This window comes from Micromys minutus (genome assembly GCF_963924665.1).
Source record: "Micromys minutus genome assembly, chromosome: 5".
Lineage (NCBI taxonomy): Eukaryota > Metazoa > Chordata > Mammalia > Rodentia > Muridae > Micromys > Micromys minutus.
Genome location: NC_137974.1, coordinates 25,532,702 through 25,557,628, shown reverse-complemented (window position 1 = coordinate 25,557,628; position 24,927 = coordinate 25,532,702). Strand labels below are relative to the sequence as shown.

Sequence of the window (24,927 nt, the reverse complement as noted above, 5' to 3'; positions counted from 1 at the left end):
GCTCCACAATTGCACCCATCAGCATGTTTTGCCACGCTGGTCATTATAGCCCACAGTCACAGCTGAGTAGGACTGTTGAAGACTCAACCCCAGCATCCTGCACAGCACCTTCCAGTACTGGGAGAGATAGCCAACAGGAAGTAAGTTTTCTGTTCAGTATCCAGTTGGTTTCTGCATGCCCTATGGCAAAAGCATATGATGATTTTAACAATGGGGGTCTCACAATCAAGTACTTCCGGGTAACCAAGGCCAATAACTTTTATTGTTTGGGGTGTCTCCTGGATACCCCTGATCAACAGGTCAGGGAGAAATATCTCATACCTAGCTCTGGAGTTTATAGTTGGCAGCTTCTGCCTTCTGGGAGACATAGCATGGCCTAAGCAGGGTAACTCTAATGAAACGGAGACAACCAGAAGAAATGTCAGTAGCATGTACTGATTAGGGGTCTCTTGGACCCTCCTCACCAATATCCCCAGCCTGGAAGTAGAGGTTTTGTTAGCTGGTCTACCGTTTCTGGTTTCTTCTGTGCTTCTCCTCTGTTCCCAATCTTTTCCCTTCCTCCTTTTCCTTTGGCTGTGTACCTCCTCATGAGAAGTTCTCGCCTTTCTTAGACGCTACTCCTAATGTTGTGGTCCATTGATTCACTATGGTTCTGGAAATCAAATAGACAGCAATGCACTTGCTCCCAGTAGATGGACCAGTGAGGTCTATTCTCCGCCCATCGGACTGTTTTTAAATTACATTCTCAGTCATTAAGACAAATGAAGGAGCATAAAGACATGAAAGCCCACAAGCAGGAAGTGCCCTAATTGTTAAGGGGCAATTTTTCTACACACACACACACACACACAGAGAGAGAGAGAGAGAGAGAGAGAGAGAGAGGGAGGGAGGGAGATTGTCTTCTGTGAATCATGGTTGACCTATTCCTATTCTCCTTGAGCTTTCTGGAATACATATTAGCCTCATTTTCACACAGACACACCCCTATTCTATTTGTCCAAGTGATACCTAACATCAGCGAGGAAAAGTTTTAAATCGGGTGTGATTAAAGGACGTATTTCCCCAGGACTATTGGATTTCATCTTACAGGTCTCAACATATACTAAGCAAGCAGAAGAGACGTCAGTTACCATGATTCAAAGCAACATAAACCTTGACTGCTGAAGATAAGTTAATAAGCTAGAGTTATTAGCAAGATGACCTCATAGGCTCTGAAGGCCACAGTGGCCTCACACGTCACAACAGAGAGTATGTTTTCTAATGTGAGAGAGCGTTTGCCTGCCAACCTCTCATGGGAGCATGCTACCACTCTGCCCTTCTCCCCACACTCTGCACATCCTGTGTGTTGTTCGCTCCGCTCAGAGCCCTGGCAGCTGCAGCTGTTTGGCTCTTTTTCACACAAACACTGTTGCCCCCACACCAGGTTTGCCACCTCTCCTTATAAACATCCACCAGCAGCTTGTTTGTCAGGAAGACACTGGGGTGGAAGTTGAAGACAGAGTCCCCTTACAGTGAGCAATACTCCAATGACTATTTTGGTGCAGCGTGGGGCTCCTAGATGAATGGGGATCCCTCAAATAATCACACTTTTTCTGTCACCGACTGTCAGTCAGTAGGTCAAGCACCTCCTGACATCCAGATTAGAGGCTCCCAATTTTGTTAGCCTGTCTAGGTGTGTTCAAGCTCGTCGGGCTGCGCTGTCTTTATAAAGTTTCTGTTTAATATATAGTGAGGGAAGAGATATTTATGGAATTCTTTTAATGTGTACAAAATATGTTGAAGTCTTCTGGAACGTAACTCTGTTTTGTGCATGTAGATCAAGGAGCGCTGCCAAGTAAATTGAGTTTATCCACTGTAGTAGATAGAAACTGATTTATTTTAGACCTAGCCTTGTAATGTTCAAGCTATCCCTGAAATGATGAATTCCCTTGGGAGGAGGGTTGAGGGAACATCTGGGGACCCAGGAAAATTTTTGTTGTAATGTTGGCAGCCTGGGGGTTTATATGTACTTTTTCCAATCCAGAAAATAAGTATTATAAGCCCACTGTAGTGACTTATTGTATTGTGTTGAAATCAGTAAGTAAAAAAAATTTAAATAGTCCTTTCATGTGAGCACACATGCATGTGCACAGGTGAACACACACACACACATACATATATGCACTCACGCACATGCTTGCACGAATGGGTGCACACACACATGCACATATGCACACACTCACACACCATCTCTTCTTTATTTTCTCCATCTTTGCCAGTCAATTGATTGGCAGGTTGAACATAACAAATGCAAAGAAAATGCCCTGAGTTGGAATCCTGGAGACCTTCATATGGCAGGCTCTTCTTTTAAAGTGTGCTACCTCTAGTCTGCAGCAATATCTACTTGCTAAACTCCTGCACAAAACTCAAACTGTCATCCCTTAGCAGAGAATTACTTAGAGCCAACCCTCTGTATCCAAAGGGTTTCCTCCTGGGCATTCCACTAGCCTTGGATTTTACTTCACATCTGTGAACTCTTTCGTGTCAGCGTCCCTCAGCAGTATGCAGCTGTGGGAAGCATTTGCATGGTATCAGATTCTGTAAGCAGCCAGATCTTATCTGGGGTGTACAAGAAGACGTGTGGAGGTTAAATGCAAATATTTCACTGGTTTCTATCTTACATCTTGGGTATCTGTGGGTTTTTTTTTTCTACGGGGAATGGGGATGGAGCAAGAACCAGTTCTCTGATACCAAGGGACCACTCTAGTCCGTGCAGGCATAGCCTCTTGAAATGACAGTCAGGTGACATTGTTGTCAAATAGAAAGAAAGAATAGAATTTGGTTAACTTGTTGTAACTGGTGTCAAATGATCCTGGACTAGCTTATAATTTATAATTATACACACGATTTCATAACTTAGTGAGTAAAATGTAATCGGCACTGGTTCTATAGAAATTTAGGCTGGCTTGCATGTTTTCAATAAACAGCTTCTTAGCCTTACCTTTGCTTCAGGCATGTTGAGTAAGATCTTTATGTGTGACCAATAATACTTAATTCAGAGTTTGGGATTATAACAGATGACTTAAGAAATCCATGCACGCTATGGGAGGGGAATGAGAAACTTTCCTTAAGAAAGGCACAGCCATTCGCCTGTTAATGCGTTAACTTCCTCTGATCACTTGGGTATCTCCTGGAGATGCAACATTGTAAACATCTATAGGGATACAGGAAAGGGGTCTTTTCTAGATATTAGCAATGGATTCATGGTTGACTGGTGAGTGCACATTTAAATAACGTATTTTAAAAACAACCGACTCTGCTTTGTCACTCTGCCGCTTAGGTAACCGCATGGATATGTGAACAGGTATTTTGAAATGTTTTCGTCAGCACAGCACTTGTCAAGGCTGCGATGTAAAAGGAACACTACAAAGGAGAAAAATGTTCCTCAAGTGTCATCCCAATTTTGCCAGAAGGTCTATTGTTCATACCCTGTACTCTACATTGTATTGTACATCTCTCCCACACAAGGAGGTATACAATTTACTTAAGTGAAAATGAAGAATATTTAAGTTACCGGAGTCTTATTTGTACAGTGAATAATTACTGATGATTTTCTTCATTTAAAGATAATACAGGCATATTAAGTTATCCAAGCGTGCATTTAAAAAAATATGGTATCATTCAGGAAGCTATGGTCTAAAGCAGTGCTTCTCAACTAACGGGTCAGAACCCCTTTGGGGCTTGAAGTACCCTTTTACTAAAATCATTAAAAAACACAGATATTTACAATATGACTCATAACATTGGGAAAATTACAGCTATAATGTAGCAATAATTTTATGGTTGAGTGTCACTGCAACATGAGGAACTGTAAAAAGGGTCACTGCCTTAGGAAGGTTGAGAGTACAAGCACCATAGCAATTTCCATGCTGTGTTTTATTTAACACGCAGGTGTCCGTAATTCTTATAGCCACTAGATGGCGCACTAGACTCAGCGGTTGCAGCTCCTTTAGGTGGGGAATATGATGGCCCTCCTGTTGGGTTAGTATCTGTGGGGCATACTGAAAGGAAACATGACCATCAGAATAAAATGTTCCACAGAGCATTGCAACTTGGTGATGAATTAGAGACAGCGTCAAATTTCAAACCAAGTTTCTAAAAATAATCCCAACATGTCTTTTCTTTTTCAATAATTATTTAAAGTATTTTATATAATAAATTGATCTTTTGTCTCTGCCACAAATCTGATGGAGTTGGGGCTTAGTAGGGCAGTTTTGTTTAACGTTCATTAAATATGTATATGAAAACTAAACTTGAGATAGATTGGTTTCTCATCTATCTGACTTTATAAAAATAACTCCTATCAGAATCTTGGACATCCACGTTACTCATAGAGGCTTGAAAATATGAAGCAGGGATGATTAAACCGTCTCTGAGATCTGTTCCTATTTACCTTTGCAAATAAAGGAAACTGCACACTAATTAGTAACACCTCCTTGGATGAAGGGAGCATGCGCTGTAACTGGACCATTGTTATTTATGAATTACATGTGTGATAAACTGAAGCCCCACCCACACCTACACTCCCCCGCACATAGTGATCCTAAGTGGCTACAGATTCCACCAGCTCACATTTCCCTTGACTCGTCCCTTCTTACTGCTATTCACGTATTTCCTTCTTCTAAACTGACATCTCTATTTTTCCTTTCCTGAATGAGATTCTAAAATGGCTTGGGAAGACTCTCTGACAGTTGTCCATCCGGTGTCCTTTAGGTCTTACCTTCACACAGTGCTGCTGTTCCAATATTTGTGTCATTCTTACATGGCTCATGGTAAATTGACCTCCCCATTTTAGGACTCTCTCCCACCTCTATCAGCTATAAGAAAAAGCACACAGCCTAGGGTTGGTACCGAGGTATCATCTAAGAGCTGCTTTTATTCAGGGTACAATCCTCTCGTGGTAAGTAGCTTGTACGTCTTGACCAGAGTTCATGTTATAAGAGCTGTGTGGTTGCCTTAGTCTGTTTCTGCTGCTAATAGTACAGTATCATAGATTAAGCAATGAAGAAATGAGGTTGATCATGATTTCTGGGTCTGGTCCAAGGATGGTGGCCTTCTTCTTATTGGAGTCCCAAGGTGGCTGTCACAGGAGACATGAATGCTTGAGAGACTTATTCCTATTCCTTAATGCCTTATGATAGGGATTACATTTCAACATGAATTGGCTTTTTTTTTGTTTGTTTGTTTGTTTGTTTTTGTTCCTTATTTTGGTAGTGGTGGTTTATGGGGTGGGTGGGTCTATCCAGACCACATTTCAACTATAGCAACAACGAATACTGAGAAATTGAAAAGTGAAATAAGAAATTTTAAATGATGAAACTAAAGTTTGCATCTATCTTTATCCCATAAGTGGTAAGCTTGGAACAGCTGCCAAAGGTATAGGAATCTCATGGATTTTCATATTTAGGTTTATCCCCAGATGTTTTAAATCTCATTACAAATGCATAACTCAGGACATCAGTTATATAACTCAAGTAGATAGATACAGTGATAGCACATTGTCTTAGTCAGGGTTTCTATTCCTGCACAAGCACCATGACCAAGAAGCAAGTTGGGGAAGAAAGGGTTTATTCAGCTTACACTTCCACATTGCTGTTCATCACCAAAGAGAGTCAGGACTGGAACTCAAGCAGGTCAGGAAGCAGGAGCTGATGCAGAGGCCACTTACCGGCTTGCTCCCCTTGGCTTGCTCAGCCTGCTTTCTTATAGGACCCAGGTCTACCAGCCCAGGGATGACACCACCCACAATGGGCTGGGCCCTCCCCCTTTGATCACTAGTTGAGAAAATGCCTTACAGCTGGATCTCATGTAGGCATTTCCTCAACTGTGGTAACTCCAGCTTGTGTCAAGTTGACACAAAACCAGCCAATGCACACATCATAGGCATTCAGCCATCTTTGCAGAAGTGGATGCAGCTATAGATGCATGCCACTGTAAGCATATGGCTACAACTAAATAACTTTACTTGAGACTTGGATGGGTTTAGTATGTATGAGCGGTAGTTGTTTAGGAGTGAAGGTAACCACCATTTAGTAATCGTAGTGCGCACTGTTACGGTAAATAAACAGTTGCTTACATTCTTACTAAAATACTAACTAAAAGTTTTCCATTTGAAAGGTCCTGTTCATGGAAGGAACTCAGCAACTATTGGTTAAACATTTTCTGCATTCCTATAGGTCAGTGTTCAGAAGGGCAGAGAAAAATAAAAAGACATAGACCATCCTTGGTGAGATTGCCCATAGCAGAGTAGGTAATTCACAAGGTAACCATGAGAGAGCAAGCCTGCAGCCCTGCAAGCGTCCTGTTCTTCAGCTAGAACATCGGCTACCTCTCCAGATGAGCCTGGCTATGTGCAGCTCACTCTGATACTTCCCACCAACCTCAAACGGCCTGCCTACTTGACTCTTTCCTTCCTACTTCATCCGTCGATAGCTTCTATTCATTTTCCAAAATGTTTGTGTCACCTGGCCTTAAGTTCTTTGATATCCCCCTACACACACACACACACACACACACACACACACACACACACCTTGTGCTACCAAGTAGGCATTCCATCCTCCAGAGACCTTCAGTATGTGCTGCCTGATGCTATTAAGATGCGATGGTGGACGAGAAATTGTGTGGGGAAAACAGAGGCAAGGAGAACAACATTCATGGCAGCTGAGCAGACGTGAGGATAAAGCAGGGGACTGCTAGGCTAAGAATATCCTGTGTGTGTGCTTACGATGGTGCTTAGGATACTTGTACACATGAAGATCTCACATGGAGAATACAGATATTTCTCTGTCCCCCCAAAGCACACACAACCATGCAAGTATGCTACACATTTTTATCAGCTAGGTAAATCCCAGGAAAGGAACCGTGTTCAAACACCCACCATGGAGGAAAAAGCACATTTCTAATTGAGGCCCTTGCTGCTTGAGGGTCTCTGTTCTTGTCATTCTACCCAGTCTTTGACAAGTTCACAAACCTGCCAGGCTGATCTCTTCAGGAGACCCATCACCACCACCAACACTGCCACCACCACCCCAGTGCTTGCCTGTACGGTAGCACATACTTAGGTACAAGAGGTAACTGGCTATGTGTCTCTGAGGCTTTTCCCTGGTGACTAGCCTTTCTCCTCCCCACTCCACAAAATTTTATGTGAGAAGACACAGACCAGGAGCACTAGTCCCTAAATGAAACCAGACAGGCAGCTCTTAAGTGTGCCATCTCTCTGCACAGGACTTTTTGCATGCTAATGAATGAGATGTAAAAATGAGGACAAGTGGTTCTAAATCCGGTGGATGAAACTGCCACCTTGGCAGATATCTTCGGCAGGGAGCATAAGAGCAAAGGGAGAAGATACTTGTCTATGTAGGTTGCCCTGGAGGCACAGAGCAACCATCGTTAACCGACGTTTGCAAGCAAGGACTTCCCATTGCCATCTAAAAGGAGGAAACCTTTTCAATCTAGATTTCTATCAATGTGCTTATAAAATGTTACAAATATTGTTCTCTTTTCACTAAAGGAAAGGGAGTGCTCACGACCCATCAGAGAGTTAATGTCTTTTAAGAAAAAGTGCCTGAGATCCATTGAGATCATACCTGTATGCATTTGGTTTAATTTTATACTAAAAGCTGTATCTTCCTAAGTTACTGTTTTTAAAGTCGATCCTTTACATACATTTAAGAAAGCTTGTAAAACCACCTGCCCATGTCTCCGTTTAATAGTCCACTACAAAGTGAATTTTGCTTTCTGGATTTTATTTCTGTGAGCACCTATATTATATCATCAAGTCAAAATTGCTGGACCTCCATTCATTTTGAGCTCCATGTTATCTTTACATTTATCGGAGTGCTGTGGAGAATGTCAGGAAATGTTATTCCCAGCCTTTGTGCTTCATCATGTTCTACCTGAGAATAAACATCACCTTACCCTGAATGGTAGGAGTACTTGCTACTAAAATAGATTTTGCCATTTTAATAGAATTATTAAACATAGTGCTTACTATAAATGTAATATAGAACTGTGTTTTGGTAGAATATATATGTTTATCATTAAAGAATTCAGAAAGGGTTTATTTGTGATTCTCATTTCAATTAACTCCTCATAACTAAGAAAAAGCTTATTACCATAAAGATTAAAACAATGCTCATCTGAGTAAGAACACACAAGGCTAAGTAACTAGGAACATAGCTCAGTAAGAGTGCTCAATGTACAAGCATGAAGTTCCAAGTTCTATCCTCAGAACCCATGTAAAAGCCAAGTGCATCAGAAGGCCTATCTATTATCCAGCACTGGACAGGCAGAAAGCTGGAGGATCATGTGATTTCCTGGTCAGCCAGTCTAGTTGAATCTGTGAGCTCCAAGTTCAATGAGAGACTCTGTCTCAAAGAATAAGGTGAGAATGAAGCTAGAGAAGTGGCTCAATAGTTCAGAGTGCTTGTTGCTCTTGCAGAGAATATGGATTCAGTTCTCAGCACCCACAGAGTAGCTCACAACTGCTTCTGACTCCAGTTTCAATTTCTAATTCTCTCTTCTGGTGTCTGTACACTTCTGTATTCGTGTGGTACATGGGCCCACATGGATACATTTAAATATAACAAATAAATATATTCTTAAAAGTAAGGTAGAAAACAGTTGAAGAAAATGTCAAGCAATATTTTCACAAACCAAAACAGATTACTCTACATTAAGCCCAGAGGATGACACCAAAACCATGTTCAGTATCACAGTGGTCAGATCAATGGAGAGAAGGGACAACTTCACATCACAATGTAGAGAGTCTTAATGTAGAAATTGTTCACATAGCATGGGCTGGGAAGAATGGTGCAGATGAGAAAGTGAAAACATCAAAATCTTGGGGAATATTTATGGAACAGGTACATAAAAAGACTTCTACAAAAGAAACTGCAGAAAATATAATCAAGGTGAACAACAGTGTGATGGTCTTCCAGAAAGACTTCATTCACAGAATCTAGCATTCACAGAAAATAGCATTGTGGTGCATGCTTATGATATAAGAGGGATGCAAAGTCCAAATCAGCCTGGTAAGACCATATCTCTGGAGTAGAAGGGGAGAGGGAGAGAAGGAGGGAGGGAGGGAGGGAGGGAGGGAGGGAGGGAGGGAGAGAGAGAGAGAGAGAGAGAGAGAGAGAGAGAGAGAGAGAGAGAGAGAGAGAATGGGGAAAAAAGGAAGACAAAAAAAAAAAAAGAAAAAAAAATCTCCAAATGTATGTGGAAGTACAAAGCACCCAGAAGAGCCAAAACAGTTCTGAATTATAAAAACATTCCTGGAGGCATCAACATCCTGATTTCAAGTTATACTGCAGAACATTGTAATAAATCAATATGATACTGGCATATAAACAGAAACAGTAATCAAGAAAATAAAACTAAGAAACCAGATGTAAGTCTATGTTCCTATAGCCACTCTATTTTTGACAGAGTTCAAAAATACACCTTTAAGAAAAGACAGCATCTTCAATAAATGGTGCTGGCCATGAGGTACAAAACATGAGATACATGTGTAGCTGCATATGTCATTTCAGTTGGGAAGGACAGCAGTATGTCTTTATAGTTTTGCCTTTAAAAATATTAACTTTCTAACCCTGTGTGATAACTTAGTTGATTGTCTGTTCTACAAAATATAACAATGATCTATTATGTTGATGATATCATGCTGTTGGAACAAGTGAGCTGGAGGTGGGTGCCACTTTGGACTTGTTGGCACACATGCACATGAGGATAGGAAATAAATTCAGCCAAAATTTAAGGGCCTTCTTCCTCAGTGAAATTCTTAGGAGCCAAGGTATGGGGTGAAGGATGAGTTATTGTAACTCATCTCTCCCAGCACCAAGAAAGGACAATGTTTAGTGGGCCTGTTTGGATTCTGGAGACTGCATGTTCTCACTTGGGTTTGACCTGGTTATTGATGCTGCTGAGTGCAGGTCTTCCAGCAGCAGAGACTAACACTAAGCTCCATATAGGACACTATTCCCCACAGTGGACCATCTAGTCACCTGATGGCAGGTTAACTATATTGGCCATAATAGAATAGATACTAATTCAGGTTATGGATTTACCGGTTATACACATAATGGTTCTGCCAAAACTACCATTAGTGTATTTTTTTCCAGAGATAGGGATGCTTTTACCAGGAGACACATAAAACATTCCATTGAACTAGAAGCTCAGAATTCCTTTCCCCACAGCCACTTTGGCTTTCTGATGCCCTTAAGCCAACAGGCTAAGAAAGGAATAACAGTGTTAGAAAGGGTGCTTGGTCTATATTACCAAGGGAAAATTGGGTTTCTTCTCCAAAAATGCATAAAAGATTATGTCTGGAGTGCATATGTTAGAGTTTCTTGGTACTACCATGGCCTGTGATTAAGACAGTTGGAAAATGCAACAACCCAATCTATGTAGAATGATAAAGAACACAGACCAGTCAGGAAAGAAAGTGTAGGCCACTCCTCCAGGAAAACAACTAAGACTTGTTGAGGTACTTGTCAAGGGTGAAAAAACATACAGAATGGAAAGTCGTTATTACCAGCTAAGGCCATGTGACCAGGTGCAGAATTAAAGATGATAATTGGCATGAGTATTTCTGTCATAGTTTGTTAAGAATGTGTTTGACAGAATTTTATATTCTTTCCTCAATTTCTCTGTCATGTAATGTAACATCAATTGAAAGAATACCAGTAGTTATCATATTTAAGTTTTTAAAATACTAAAAGGCTACCCCTCAAGGGGCATTACCTGCTGTTCTAAAATGGATGTTTGCAGTTGTGGAAAAGGTGCATATTAGGCATAATTATGACCTGATTAAGTGTGTAATGCATTAGTGGTTGTGTGTATGGGAGTCATATAATGGTAAACATGATTACAGCCTGATTATTCTTCTCATGTGGAAAGTAAACTTAACATAAGGTGTGGTAAAGATATGATTGCATGTCAAGGTGACAAAGAGTAAACTTGTAATGGCTGTTCTTGGTTGCCATCTTTGCTACATCTGGAATCAACTAAAATCCATTGTCTAGGTTCACCTGTGTGGGATTTTTTTTCTTAATTAAATTATTTGAAGTGTGAAGAGCCACTTCTAATCCAGATTCTTTGAGGTGGAAAGGCCCTCTTTGATCGGGGAAACACCTCTGATGTCAGCCTATGTAAATGACATGGGAGAAGGCACCTTCTAGTCTTTGCCTGCTTGCTCTTGTTGGCAACTCTATTCCTTCACTGGCATTAGAGCCAGTATTTCTAGGATTCTGATATCTACAAAATACCATCCAACATATCCACATAAGACCTGGTATCTTTCCCTCATAGAGGAGGAAGTAAGGAATACAATTCAACCTATAGGCACATGAAAGGATTTTCTTAACAGGACCTGGTAATGTAGGCATTAAGATAAGTCACTTTGTGGGATGAGAAAAAAATCTTTACCAGCTATACATATGAGCTAGCATCTAAAATATATTGTAAAAAATTAAAAAAACTAACTACTAAGAAAACAAAACCCAATTAAACTATGGGGCATGAAACAAAACAGAGTTTTCAAAACAATAAGTAAAAAAAAAAAAATGACTGAAAAAATATTTTTTAAAAATATTTAACATCCTTATCCATCAGGTTAAAACTACCTTGAAATTTTATCTTACCCATATGATTTCATTTTATTGGTTGCAATAGCTAAGTAAAAGGTAAATGATAGCAAGTTCTGGTATGTGTGTAGGGAAAAGAGAAAATTTATCCACTGTTGATGGACATTCAAGTTGGTAAAGCCACTATGTAAATTAGTGTGGTGTTGTCTCAAAAAAGCCAGAAATAATCCTGCAATACAATCTCTATACCACTCCTGGGCATACTCCCCAAGACTTTATAGTCTAGTACAAATACATGTTGCTCTAGTCACAATAACTAAGAAATGGAAACAGTCTAGATGCCCAACTGATGAATAAATAATAAAACTATGGTACATGTATACAATATGATACTATTCAGCTGTAAATACAAGTGAAATTCTCAAGCAGTTGGATAGAGCTTGAACACATTATACTGAGTGAGATGATCCAGACCCGTAAAGACAAATGCCCCATATTCTCTCACATGCTAGCTTTGGATATTTAAAGTATTTAATATTTAAATATTAAAGTTTAAGTGTGAGTATGCATAGAAGGCAGGAAAATAGTAACGGGGTCTTGTGGGAGATTTCAGGAGAGGGTATGTAGAATGTGGGGAGTAGGAAGGAATAAAGGGAAATAATGTAGCAGGAAGGGCTAAATGGAGTGAGGTCTAAGGGGATGTGGTAGAGGAGATAACATGACCAAGAACTCCTAATACTGAAGATCTTTTAAAAAGCCATATGGAAATCTACTGGAGAAGCTTCCTAAAATATGGTCCTATGCATATACCATAGGAGCTTGAATTGGGAGACAATGCCTCTTCTAGATGCCTTAAGCTGTCAAATAAAAATTCAGTGCCAAGTATGGCTGCCTTTTTTTTTTTTTTTTCAGACATGTTGTTTTGTGGGTTCCTGTAGGACTTCCTCTCAAACATTACAGGCTATTGCTGCTGTTTTTATAATCTTCTAAAACTTGATAATAAGATGCTATTGTTGAAGATTCCCCATACTTAAGTCATACAACATGGAGACATCCAACTGGTACCTCCCTGAAAGTCTTCTTGCTACTGGCTAACTTTCATGTTGCCGGGAGGTTCTATGCATAAGGTCCAAAACAGGGCAGACATAGTTCACAGCAATGAAACCACTGAAGCCTCACCTGGTGAAAGGCAACAAAACCTAAAAAAGATGGGCCACTCCTGTGGGGCTGAATGTTGAGAAGTGTGGGGTGGCCATTAGAAACCAGAGCTGGCACCTGTGATAATCACAATGGGACAAATGGAGAATACCTGCCCTACCTCTCTATAGGATCACCTCAAATAAAACTCTTTCCACCCAACGAGATTTTGGGCTTGGAACCAGTGTAGATAAGGTTACCCCTTTTCTACAGCAAAGCAGGACAAGGAGACCGTTGTTGAGGTGGTAGGTGCTGAGTAAAGTTTTGGTCACCTGAGATGACTTAAAAGGCCAGAGCTGATTGCCTTATAATGTCTCCTGTACTTAAAAGTGAGAAGGAAAGTAGACACTTGGACTTTCCCTGGTAGGTTACAGCAGGAACTGTGTGAACAAAGGGAGCTATATAAGTGAGAAGAAAATCTTAAAGTCTTGGCATACATCTGTGTGACAGGTTAAAGAAGACTTTGCAAAAGAAACATAAGGTAACCAGACACATAGGCAAATACATGTTGACACCTTGTGGAAACAAACTTGGGATAGCCAAAGAAAACTATGTCCTTTGACCTTGAACTTTTTGCTTTTTGTAAAGTAGATTTTATTGTAGAGTATTTTTATTCATTCATGTTTGCTTTCTGGTTGAGAAAGCTAGACTCTGTTCACAATACTGTCTGTCCAGTTAGTCATAACTTGGGCTGTGTTTGCCAGTCCAGTTCTGGCTAGATATCTACTCCTATTAAAGCAGTATGATGAAGTGTGGAGTATAAAATGTGCTCAAGACTCATAGAGACAAGGTTCCTGACTGAAGTGGGGTTAGCCACTGTAACTGCTAGATTAGCAAGCTCTCGAGCTCAAATGTGTTAAAAATCATGAAGTCATTTAGAAAAATGGATGGTGTGTGGAAAGTAGGAAATACTGTCCTTGTCAAGATTTGCCTTCATAGAATGACACAGGGGCTCACTTAGTGGTAGTCACACACAATGAAGAAGGTAGTCTAGACTGTTCAGGATAATGAAGAGTAAGTAACACATTGATTCTTTAATTACATTTCCAAGACCAAATAAATTGATCACACATATTATACAACAGATCGGTCTACTCGGCTCAGTTTTGTACATAAAATGTTTTCAAATGCAAAAATTGGAGTGGACAACCAGTTACCTGAACAATTTAATTTGCTCCTTAAAAGCAGTAGATGAGGTTGTTGGAGAGGTGGCTCAGAGGACCTGGGCGCTGATTCTCTAGGACCTAGGTAAAAAGGAAGAGAAAATTAAAAAGAAAGAAAAAAAAGCTATGCTTTAAAGGCATATGACCAGCACCAGAACAGGGTAGAAGACAGGAGGATCCTTGGAATTCAGTGGCCAGCCAGTAGTTTCAGGGAGACAATATACATCAAAAAGCAAAGAAGACAAGCAATTAATGAAGACATTCTATGTCACCCTCTGGGATCTACATAAGCTTGTTTGGGTAAGCACACCTAAATACATTTTTAAAAGAAGATATAATACATGCACAAACATCTTTTCATCCCACACAACAGCAAAGGTGTATCTCCTATATACATTTCTTCACAGTAAGCAGGATTACCTTGAGTTTCATAAGCATAAAACTAAATACTCTATAATGCACAGTTTGGAGTCTCAGAGAGTGTAGAAATAGAAGACAAGCCAACGCATTAGAAATGGGCAGCTGCTTCCGGAAGCTGAGATCTACAGCCTAGAACCCAGATGCAGGTTGGTAACTGCATCCATGTTTGGCCATTCAGCCTGATTTTTAAAGCTCCAGGTGGCATAGATTGTTCACTCCAAGAACGAGTGTGGCCCAGCCCATCCTTTTGTAATACCAGCTCTTTCCTGATCTCCAGGTTTCTAGTTCCTTGTCTTGAAAGTACCTAATTTCCTTTCAGATCTAGATACCTGTGAACTTTCATAACCTGATGCAACAGAAACCAGAAGACAAGATAGTAATCTTGACTCCCCCCTCCTCCTTGTCTTCTCTTCCTTATATGCAAATACCATTCCTCAAGTGAACCAGGGTGTCACAGCAAATATGTTGAACCCTGAATCAAATGAAGCTCATTTGTCAATGTCTGGGCCCCTGTAACTTTGTAAAAGTTAAACAGATTTCAAAAATGCACTTCTGAACAGAGAAAGAAATGCCTGCACTTCCTGTTGCTAAAGGGGTTCCTTTTCAGTTGCTTGAGAAAATAACAGAGGAGCCACAGAGAGCACGGGGGGTTTTGTTTAACATGGGCCTTTTGAAATTACACATTCCTCTAAATGTATTCCTCACACGTCATCTTTGTATGAAAAGGCACCTGCTCTCTGTCTCGGTCCACATTTACCTTTTAGCATTTCAGGTGGTGAAATGGGAGGCCCTGAAAAAGTGTTTTCTGTTTGGTAGGTTTTGGGAATTCATTCAATGCCTGATGTTTTCTTTAGACTTTACTGTACTTTCTGCTGGGTAAATGCCATAGAATGGCACCGAGCTTGTCTTAGTCCTTTTCTTCGACCAGAATGGGAAAGACAAGCATCTCATAATAAATCAGTTTGTGTTGACTGTTTTGAGACAGAAAAAAATATTCTGATATGAGTTCATATTTTACCAGGATACTTTATTAATAACACAGGTTAGTACAGGGGCAAATACTGCCTGGACATGCATGGAACATAGTGTCCAACACCAACTCCAAGTATGCCTTTAAGAACATTTAGAACAACAACAAGAATGATACTTTTTAATAAGTTATGGTGAATGAGGGGTGGAGTTGGTAGTAAGGGAGGAAGTTGGGAGGGGCTTACACCTCAGTGCACGTGGGGAGGTCAGAGGACATCTTTGTGAACTTGGTGTGCTCTTCCCACTGTTGCCTGCACTCCAGTGAGGTCGCAGTTGTGTGTTAAGTTCCGTTAGCCACTGAGTTACAACAGCCCCCAGACACCCTCACTCCCTTCTGGTAGGTTTGCTTTCTTAAAATTATGCTGAAAATGGAATTATGGAAGAAATGTCTTAAAGGGAAGCTAAACTGTACCCTAAAGGAGTGGCAAAGTGTCACGCAAGTAGACAGCCATCTTTGTCTTTGTATTCTTTCTTTTACTTTCACATTTTAACTTTATGTTGCAAAAAAAAAAAAAAAAAAAAAAAAACCATTGCATGCATAGCACTATATCAAACTTTTGCCAATAATTTCATTCTCTTTCATAGAATTAACATAGGAAATAAGGATCAGTAGCAGTCTGATAGTAAAGTCATAATCCCCTGGAAGTTTGTGACTGACTATTCTAAATATTTTCTGAAGCTTTTTGCCTACAAAGGGTTATATTTGTATTTGTTCATTGCCTAACCCTCTTTTCTAAATGGAATAAAAAAAATATGATAGGACCTAGAAATGTGGCCCTGGCTGCACTTTGGAAATCAGTCTGGTGGTTCTTCAGAAAATTAGACATAGTCCTACCTGAAGACCCAGTTATTCCACTTCTGGGCATATACCCCAAAGACGCTCCAACATACAACAAAGACACATGCACCACAATGTTCATAGCAGCCCCATTTATAATAGCCAGAAGCTGGGAAGAACCCAGATGTCCTTCAGTAGATGAATGGATACCAAAATTGTGGCATATTTACACAATGGAGTACTACTCAGCTACTAGAAACAATGACTTTATGAAATTCCTAGGAAAATGGATGCATCTAGAGAATGTCATCCTGAGTGAGGTAACCCAGTCACAAAAGAACAGACATAATATGCAGTCACCGATAATTGGATACTAGTCCCAGAAAGCTCTGAACACTCAAAAAACAACTCACAGGCCATATGAAGCTCAAGAAAAACAACGGCCAAAAAGTGAAAGCCTTCGTCCTTCTTAGGAAAAAAATAATAAGTGTATACCACCCTCTCAGAGTGTGGTACACCTGGACCTTAAATCATTAATAATCCAAGAGCTAAGAATATAGCCTTGTGGCAGTTTTGGGTATTCAAAAATCATTATGTTTAATCTATACACCCCAAGAAATCTCTGTTTCCATGTTACGTTCTGTTCTACATGTACTTTATGCTTATGGTAACTAGTAAGATTTCAATACATACTATCAAACCTCTAAAAGAATTGAGTACTGACAAAAATATATTCATATAGTGTTATGCCAAAATGCTTTTAAAAATCTGTACATATATCTCTCTTTTTAAAATAAAGTTGTAAGAAAAAAATAGTTTCTTTGTTTTTGGATAGCAAAGATATGCCCATTTACGGTGTTGATGGATCTCTTTCAAAGATAAATAAAATACATTGCTGGATGTGTTTAAAAAAAAAAAAAAAAAAAAAAAAAAAGAGCCCTGGCTGCTCTTCCAGAGGGCCCAGGTTTGATTCTCAGCACCCACGTTGTGGTTTTATAGCCATATCAAGCCACAGTAACAGAGAATCTGATGCTGCTTCTGCTTCTGTGGGCACCTGGCATTCCAGTGGTGCAGAGACATATACATAGTAAAAAAAAAAAAAACACATTATTAACTTATTAAGAAAGATTTAGGCATATATTTTTGTTTTCAGCATAAGTTTTTGGAGAACAGTTTGAGATATAATATGTGTGTGATTCTGTTACCACTAAAGCAAATTTCAAGGAAAACGTGCTATTCCTGAAGAAAGGAACAGAAATGTTCTGTGAGCAAAGTCCACCTTGGTAGAGAACAGAGCTATGAGGAGCAAAGCAGACAACCCCTGGTGTTTTCATTGTTCAAGCCTACGTCTTTTCCTTGTTTTGTGGTGTTCTGTTTTGTTTTGTTTTAAGATAGTCTTATTCTGTAGCAGGACTATCATGGTATCCTATAACAGTATTAAATTCAGGGTAAATCTTGCTATATATAAAATAGCAAGGCTTTTTAGTAGGCTTTATAAGCTTTTTTTAAAGTTCTGGAACATAGCATATATCAGATGGTCCAGTATTTTGATTTGTGAGTTATAAATTATATGTCTATGTCATGGGTCTCTTGACTGGGATGTACATTTTTAACAGCTCAACTTTTTAATAATCTGTACATCTCCTTTACATTTTACTGTTGACTCTTTAATACACCCTTTAAACAATAAAAGTGGACTAAAAGAAACTAGAAACTCAAGCTGGTGACGTATAGTGCCAGAAATTTTTGTGGTTCTAATGTACTATTTTATTTTTGAGAATTTTATACGTGGGTACTGTTTTTACTTCATTTTCCTGTTTTCTTCTACTCTGTCCAACTCTTCCATTGTTCCCCTCAAGTTTGTTGCCTTTTAATTACTATAAAATTACTTTTTAACACATTTGCTACACGAATGACTTTACTATTGCTACACACACACACACACACACACACACACACACACGCTGATCCTCCCAGTGTTGCCGCCCCTTCCTAGACTGAGTACACCGGGCACTCATCGTTGTTCTTGGTTGTCACTTTTCCCAAGTACGTAAAGAAGCTGGAGATGAATCAGGAGTCATTATGCAGGGCTATCATCTCTGGAAACTAGTGACCATCCAGAGAGGTGTTGCCCAGCCGCATGGCATATGACCCTCACCTCCTATACTTTCCTGTGTCAGAACATACTTTCTAAAGTCTCGTGGAGTTGTGTGAGTCTTAAGAGAGGCATTCATTTCCTCTTGTTCAGAACTCTCAATTTAAATTATCTGTTGGGAAATGGAATGCGTCCGGACACTAAAAGAAAATGACTACACGGTCTCCCTAATCCATGAAACAAAAGGAAGTTTACCCCATGAAGTATGAAAGCAGAGGGGGGTTGTCAGAGACTGAACGGGGCAGAAATAGAAGGAGATGGCTGAGCAAACATTGCCAAGTCACAGTTAGATAGGCATAGAAAGTTCTAGTGCACTAATGCACTTGACGGATTACTATAAGTAATGATATTTAAAATTCTTAGAAAGGATTCTGAAAGTTTTCCCTGTGGACATATATAATGAGTAAAGAAGTTAATGTAGACATGTTTACAGACACTAATGTTTAACTTTCATTCGATGTTTGCAAGTATACCATCCTGCTTTCTATCTTTCCCTCAACCTTTACAAACTGGTACCACAGTTGATCAATTCCTTCTGTATATTTTTCAAGTAAAAAAAAAAGTGTAAATCCTATTATTAACTTGACAAAATAACCATGAGAAGGAAACTGGAGACTATATGTGCTTAACAGAGACAAGCAAATCCATTTAGTCCACAGAAGGCATGCAGTCCTTCTGTGCTCTGGGCCACATCACTTTCCCTCATTCCTCATGAGGTGAGCCTGGACCTTCTTGCCCCCAGTTATACCATCAGCCTCATAGGTATGCATCCTTTCTTTAACCTGCAATAGGAATGGGCCCATTAGCCCTGTTCTAACCTAATCTGCTACTTCCTTACCAAGACAGAAACACACAGCATCCTACCACACAACTGAGCAATGTTTTTCACCGCCGACCCCACCCCCACTCCAAGCAGAGCCTTTCTCCAACTTTCTGAATACAGTAATGAGAACACAGGTGACAAAAATCAGCAGTTAATAAACGGACGTCTCAAAAGTGAAAGCCCCTGCACAGCAAAGAACACTGTCATTTGGACAAAGTGACAGCCCACAGAATAGGAAAAGATTTTTATCAATGATCCATCCAATAAAGGCCTTATAACCAAATTATATAAAGAATGGGAAAATCTCGATATCAATTAAACAACATCGTTTTAAAATAGGGGTACAGATCTGAACAGAGAAGTCTCTAAAGCAGAAACTCAAATGGCTGAGAAATGTTAAGTAGCCTTAGCCTTCGGGGAAATGTCAACCAGACTACTTGAGATTTCATCTTATACCCGTTAGAATGGCTCCAATCAGCAAATGAGTGACAGCTCATCGTGATGAGCATTGAAGGAGGGAAAGCTTCATACATTGCTCATAGGTGTGCAAGCAGCCACTATGGAAGTCAGTGTGGCCATTCCTCAGGAAGATGAGAATCAATCTACCTCAAGATCCAGCTATACCACAATTGGGCATATACCCAAAGGATGCTTTATTCTGCCAGAGAGACAGTTTCTCTCATATATTTGTTGCTGCTCTATTCAAAATAGCCAGAGATTGGAAATAACTTCAACAAACAACTCGATAAACCCAATATGGCGCATTTACACAACAGAATATTACTCATCCACTTAAAAAATGAAACTGGGACATTGTCAGGTAAATGAGTGGAATTAGGAAAAAAGTTCGAATGATTGTGAGTAAGGCAACACAGACCCAGAAAGACAAATGTGATGTGTCTTTGCTAATTATGAGTATTAGCTTGTCAGTCCGTGATAACTAAGGTACAGTCAGCAGAACCACAGAGGTTGGGTATAGCGGAGGGCCTAATGGGGCACTTAGATCTTGCTAGAAAAGAGAAATAAAATGAGTGATTATAGATATATGGGGGGGGGGCGGCTGGAGAGATGGCTCAGCGGTTAACAGCACTGACTGCTCTTCCAGAGGTTCTAAGTTCAAATCCCAGCAACCACATGGTAGCTTACAACCATCTGTGATGGGATCTGATGCCCTCTTCTGGTGTGTCTGAAACAGTGGACTCACATATGTTAAATAAATAAATATTTTTTAAAAATAGATATATGGGGAGGGACTAGAACAGTAAAAATCTGTTGGGCCCTGGGAGGGAAGGGGGATGAAGGAATAATAGCTAAAATTAAGGGCCAGTGTGAAAAACTAATACAATTAGAAACTTTATAAAATCTTTGCATATATGAAAGACATCTAAATTACCTAATAAAATGGGAGACAGAGCCCCAGCTGAACATCTCGTTGGCAAATGGAGCTTCCTGTGCTGGGATTGTTACATCTAATAGAGGTGTCATCCAAGTGGTTCTTATGGGAACGTTGACAAGACCATAAGTTGTTCTTCCCAAACTAACAGCAAGGCCTCATTGCTGAAGACAGCACCTATACAAATCACTGAACACAGAGAAGTCAAGCTGAGGACTACATAGCCTTCAGCCCTGGTGTTTTGGGTATGGAAAGGTACTCTTTAGGCTACCAAGAGAGAAATGTAAACACCTAGCCAAGCATAGCCCCTTTGATCTACAATGGCGTTCTGCCTGCAAGATACTCTAGTGCAAAATTGGAACAAACCCTGCGAGAGTAACCAACCAATATGTGATCTGACCCTTATCAAATCACACTCTACCTGATGGAATGTGATGTGGCATGGATAATGGAGAATCTGAGGCAAGATAACCCGGGGACTTAGAGAAAAACCAATACTAATGTTTGGTGTTGGGAGGGGGAATGTATCAGTAAAATGACTCCCACTGACATTCTTCTATACTAATGGGTTAGTGCTTTGCTCAGTTATGATCACAGAAGCTGCGTCCTGCAGCAGATGGGGACAAATATAGAGACTCATAGCCAGGCATTATGGAGAAAGAAGGAGAACATGGAATGCGCAGCTCTAAATGGAATATTTCCATCAACTATCCTCCAACCCTGAGCCCTAAGGGAACACTGCTCAAGAGGGGCAGAAAGAGTCTAAGAGCCAGAGGGATGGAGGACACCAGGAAAACAAGGCCTTGTAAACATGGTAGCACCCACATGCCTGTGAACCCAGAGACTAATGAAACATGCACAAGGCCTGCAGGGTCTTAGATGGGGTCTTAGAATGGAATGCCCAGCCGTTGGCTTCCAGCTTAGTGTTTAGGGGAATTCCTGGCTGTATGTAATCTGTAGAGGGTCTCTATGCCTACATATGTTTCTTGTGTCTTTTTGTGGGCTCCTTTCCTACTCTTTGTTTTGTCCTATTCTGTTGTCTTAGTTTTTATTTTATCTTGTATTTGGTTAATCTCTTAGAAGCCTGTTCATTTCCTTATGAGAGACAGAAAGGAAGTGATCTGAATGGGAGGAGAGGTGGGAAAGAGTTGGGAGGAGTGGAGGGAGGAGCAACTATAATCAGGATATTAGATTATGTTCGAAAGAAAACAATTTTCAATAAAAAGGGTGGGAAAAAAAGAAGATCCTTTATCCTTCCTTTCTAGCTTTGACACTTTCTCTCTGGGTGATCCCATAACACTAGACGTCTCTGCTAGGAGCCATCTCTTGGTGACCACAAAGGAGGAAGAACATTGGGAAAAGTGTATATATATATAGCACTAGGTGCCCGAACTCATGAAGCCAATAAAACTATAAAAGCCATCAGCAATATTCAACATGTAAATGCTTGCTACTCATTGTCAGGGATACCTTGTTTCTCAATCCTCAGTCCGTTTGAAGACGCTTGGGTTGCAGTAGGCATGAGTATTTTGTCTCCTTGGAACAGCTGGGATGAATTAGAAGTTGAGGGTTTTGGTCAATGCAATCAGGATGCTCTGAATGGATCCCTTCAGAGAACTGTGGTGCTTCCTGTGACCACAATTAGTGCCTCAGCATTTCTAGATTCCTTGCATCTGAACCACTTACTCACTCTCTTCTGAATGGGCCACTTAATCCTAAGACCCAGCACTCACTTAACAGTTGAATTAGAAAAAGAAGTTCATTCTCAGCCTGCTCAGATTTCACCATGTTGGCTTTACCTAAACATTTCACATATAGGGACTGGGCATTTCCTGTGCACTTAAGCAATAGTTTAGTTAGAATCAGAATTGTCCCTCTGTAGTGTGGTGAAAGGTGCCAGAATCAGAGCCAGGCACATCTTCCCCCAGGCCTCGGTAATTTACCTAGCACATCGAGCCTCCATTTTCTGTCTTGGGAAGTAGGGAATGCTTTGCAGCTCCACACACAGGATTAGCATCAGCTGCCTACCCCTGTCGTCATTGTTGGCCCCTTCATTGTAGTCCACTGGACAGAGGGGCAGGAGAGATCAGTTTTGTGGGGTTGCACGGGGACAGAGCTTCCATTTGGAAGAGGGTTAGGAAAACAGTGCACCAGGGTCAGCCATTGTCCTGCTCCCCCTGGGAGCCCATTAGACAATGACAGGCTATCTTTTCCAGCACAGGCTTTGGATAGTGTGCTGTCCTTACAAGCTGACTGAAGGGCAGGGTCAGGTTACACACTTCTTCACTTTTTACAGGGACTCTCAGCACCAGTCCAACTTCAGGATTCCTCAGGCTCAGTTTGGTTCTCCGGTCTTGGGGGGGAAAATGCACTTGCTTTGGCACAGCTGAGCTATCTCAGATTTCCTCCCGAGGGACAAAGAAAACGTAGATCTCTGTGAATAACTTATGTCTGATGTCTGGATTATTTTAAGTAGTAATAAAGTGACAGGGATACCTTGAATGACAGAGAAATAGACATTATGTCCCCCAAAGCGCTATAACATTGCAGTGATGGGTAATCTGCAGGAAAGACGGTCTATTAAAATGAAACTAAGTTCCCTTTACTGTTCTCTGTGTCTTCCCACCCTAGAGCTAAATCAGACTTGAAGTGTTAACCCTCTTCCTCTTTAGCCCACCTGTAAGACAAGCAGGCCACTTAGCATCACTCCTCCCTCCGCTGCACAGGTGAATGCTAATCCACTTCTCTGATGTCACAGCAGGAAAGCAGAACTTGAAACTCACCCTTCTGTCCCCAAAGCCCCTGGTGGGATGCTAAGGTTTCCTCACAGAGACCTGCCAAATGGAACACCCATTGACAAACAACCCTTTCCCAGCATTCAGTGCTGGCTGGGCTGTTCCAGGAAAAAAAAAAAAAAAAGGATGGGGCCCCAAAGCTTGTGTGTCTTTGTTTCTTCCAGGAGAGAAGCCCTACAAATGCACGTGGGAAGGCTGCACCTGGAAGTTTGCCCGTTCCGACGAACTGACCAGGCATTACCGCAAACACACGGGAGTGAAGCCATTCAAGTGCGCGGACTGTGACCGCAGCTTCTCCAGGTCAGATCACCTGGCACTGCACCGACGGAGGCACATGCTGGTGTGAGGAAGGCTCCGGTCCAGCTAGGGTCTCTTCAGGAGCAACTGACTCAGCAGGGCTGAGCTCCCTCTACAGTGTTAACGTCAAGGGCACCGCCATTCCCACGGTGCCTGATACCAGAGCAGGAACAAGAAGGAACCCTTCTCCCTTCGGCCTTGAAGGTAACCCCCCATCACGACCACACGCGTGAGAGAGCCGTCTGCGTTCACGCTGGCCTGGGAGTTCAGTGCCTCAGGTCCTGAAGAGACAGGCATTGTTTTCCATGCTATGTCCTCTGCCATTGAAAAGATGTTTGTAGCTTGTACTTTTTCTGAGCTGGCAGACACTGCCATCAAGTCCCTTAAGTGATGGTTAGAGGAGACCTTCTCAGTTTGGATGAATCTTCCATGGCACCCCACCCCCACCCCAACCCTAAACCCTTTTGACAATTTCAGTTCCTATCTCAGTAAGCTAGAACACACCTCCAGTCTGTTAGCAGCAAGCAGCATGAACTAGAAAGGAAGGGGCTGTTGGAGACGCTCCGTTACCCACAAAGAAAGGCACACAGAGAAGTAGCTCTCTGTGCTAGCGATGGCGCACCTTGATAGCACTCATACCTTGTCCTCATGCCGTCCCCGAAAAGAACCAACATTGAGTCTTTTCATTTGTTTGTTGTTGCTTGTTTCTGTTCTGTTCCTATTCTGTTTTGTGCATCTGTCCCAGCAGAGGGGCAGAGCAGTTTCTCAAAGACCAGTCCTGCTCTTCCCTGGCATGGACTGGCAGAAGTGTTCTGTAGTTGAATAGGAAGAGCCTGTCTAAAATAATAATAATAACAATAATAATAACTGCTGCCCCACTTCAAATTGCAGTGCTCTGTCACCTAGGCACCATCTCCTCCTGCCCTTAGTGTTTGATTACAGGGAGTCAAGGGGACGGGGGCTTTCTTAGACACACTGGCACCAAGGTAAGAGGTGGAGCTGCCCAGGCAAAGTCAGTGAACATGAAAATGAGACAAAGCAGAGATGGAAATAGTGCTCCTCTCGAGGAGAAAAGCAATAATGAATAGAAGGACTTTCCTACAATAACGCCACTGAGGACTCACATTACCGATTTTCATACTTACTAAAGGGATTGTAAAAAACACCCCAGCATTTCAGATGTCTTAGTTACATCCCCAGCACGGAGGTAATCTTTCCACTGTTTGTTGTCCTACTTGCTTAAGTACCAC

General features: G+C 41.0%; 1 protein-coding gene across 1 annotated transcript in view; it reads left to right on the top strand.

Annotated features, from left to right (window-relative positions):
• Positions 1–24,050, top strand: part of KLF12 (KLF transcription factor 12) — a gene marked incomplete at its 5' end in the record, with an annotated part of 80,512 nt that extends 56,462 nt beyond the window's left edge. The window contains one exon of the mRNA XM_080917160.1: positions 23,545–24,050. Within this exon, the coding sequence (XP_080773286.1) occupies positions 23,545–23,726 (182 nt within the window). The 3' untranslated portion in view covers positions 23,727–24,050. The remainder of the gene's footprint in view (positions 1–23,544) is intronic.
• Between the last annotated feature and the right edge of the window lie 877 nt (positions 24,051–24,927).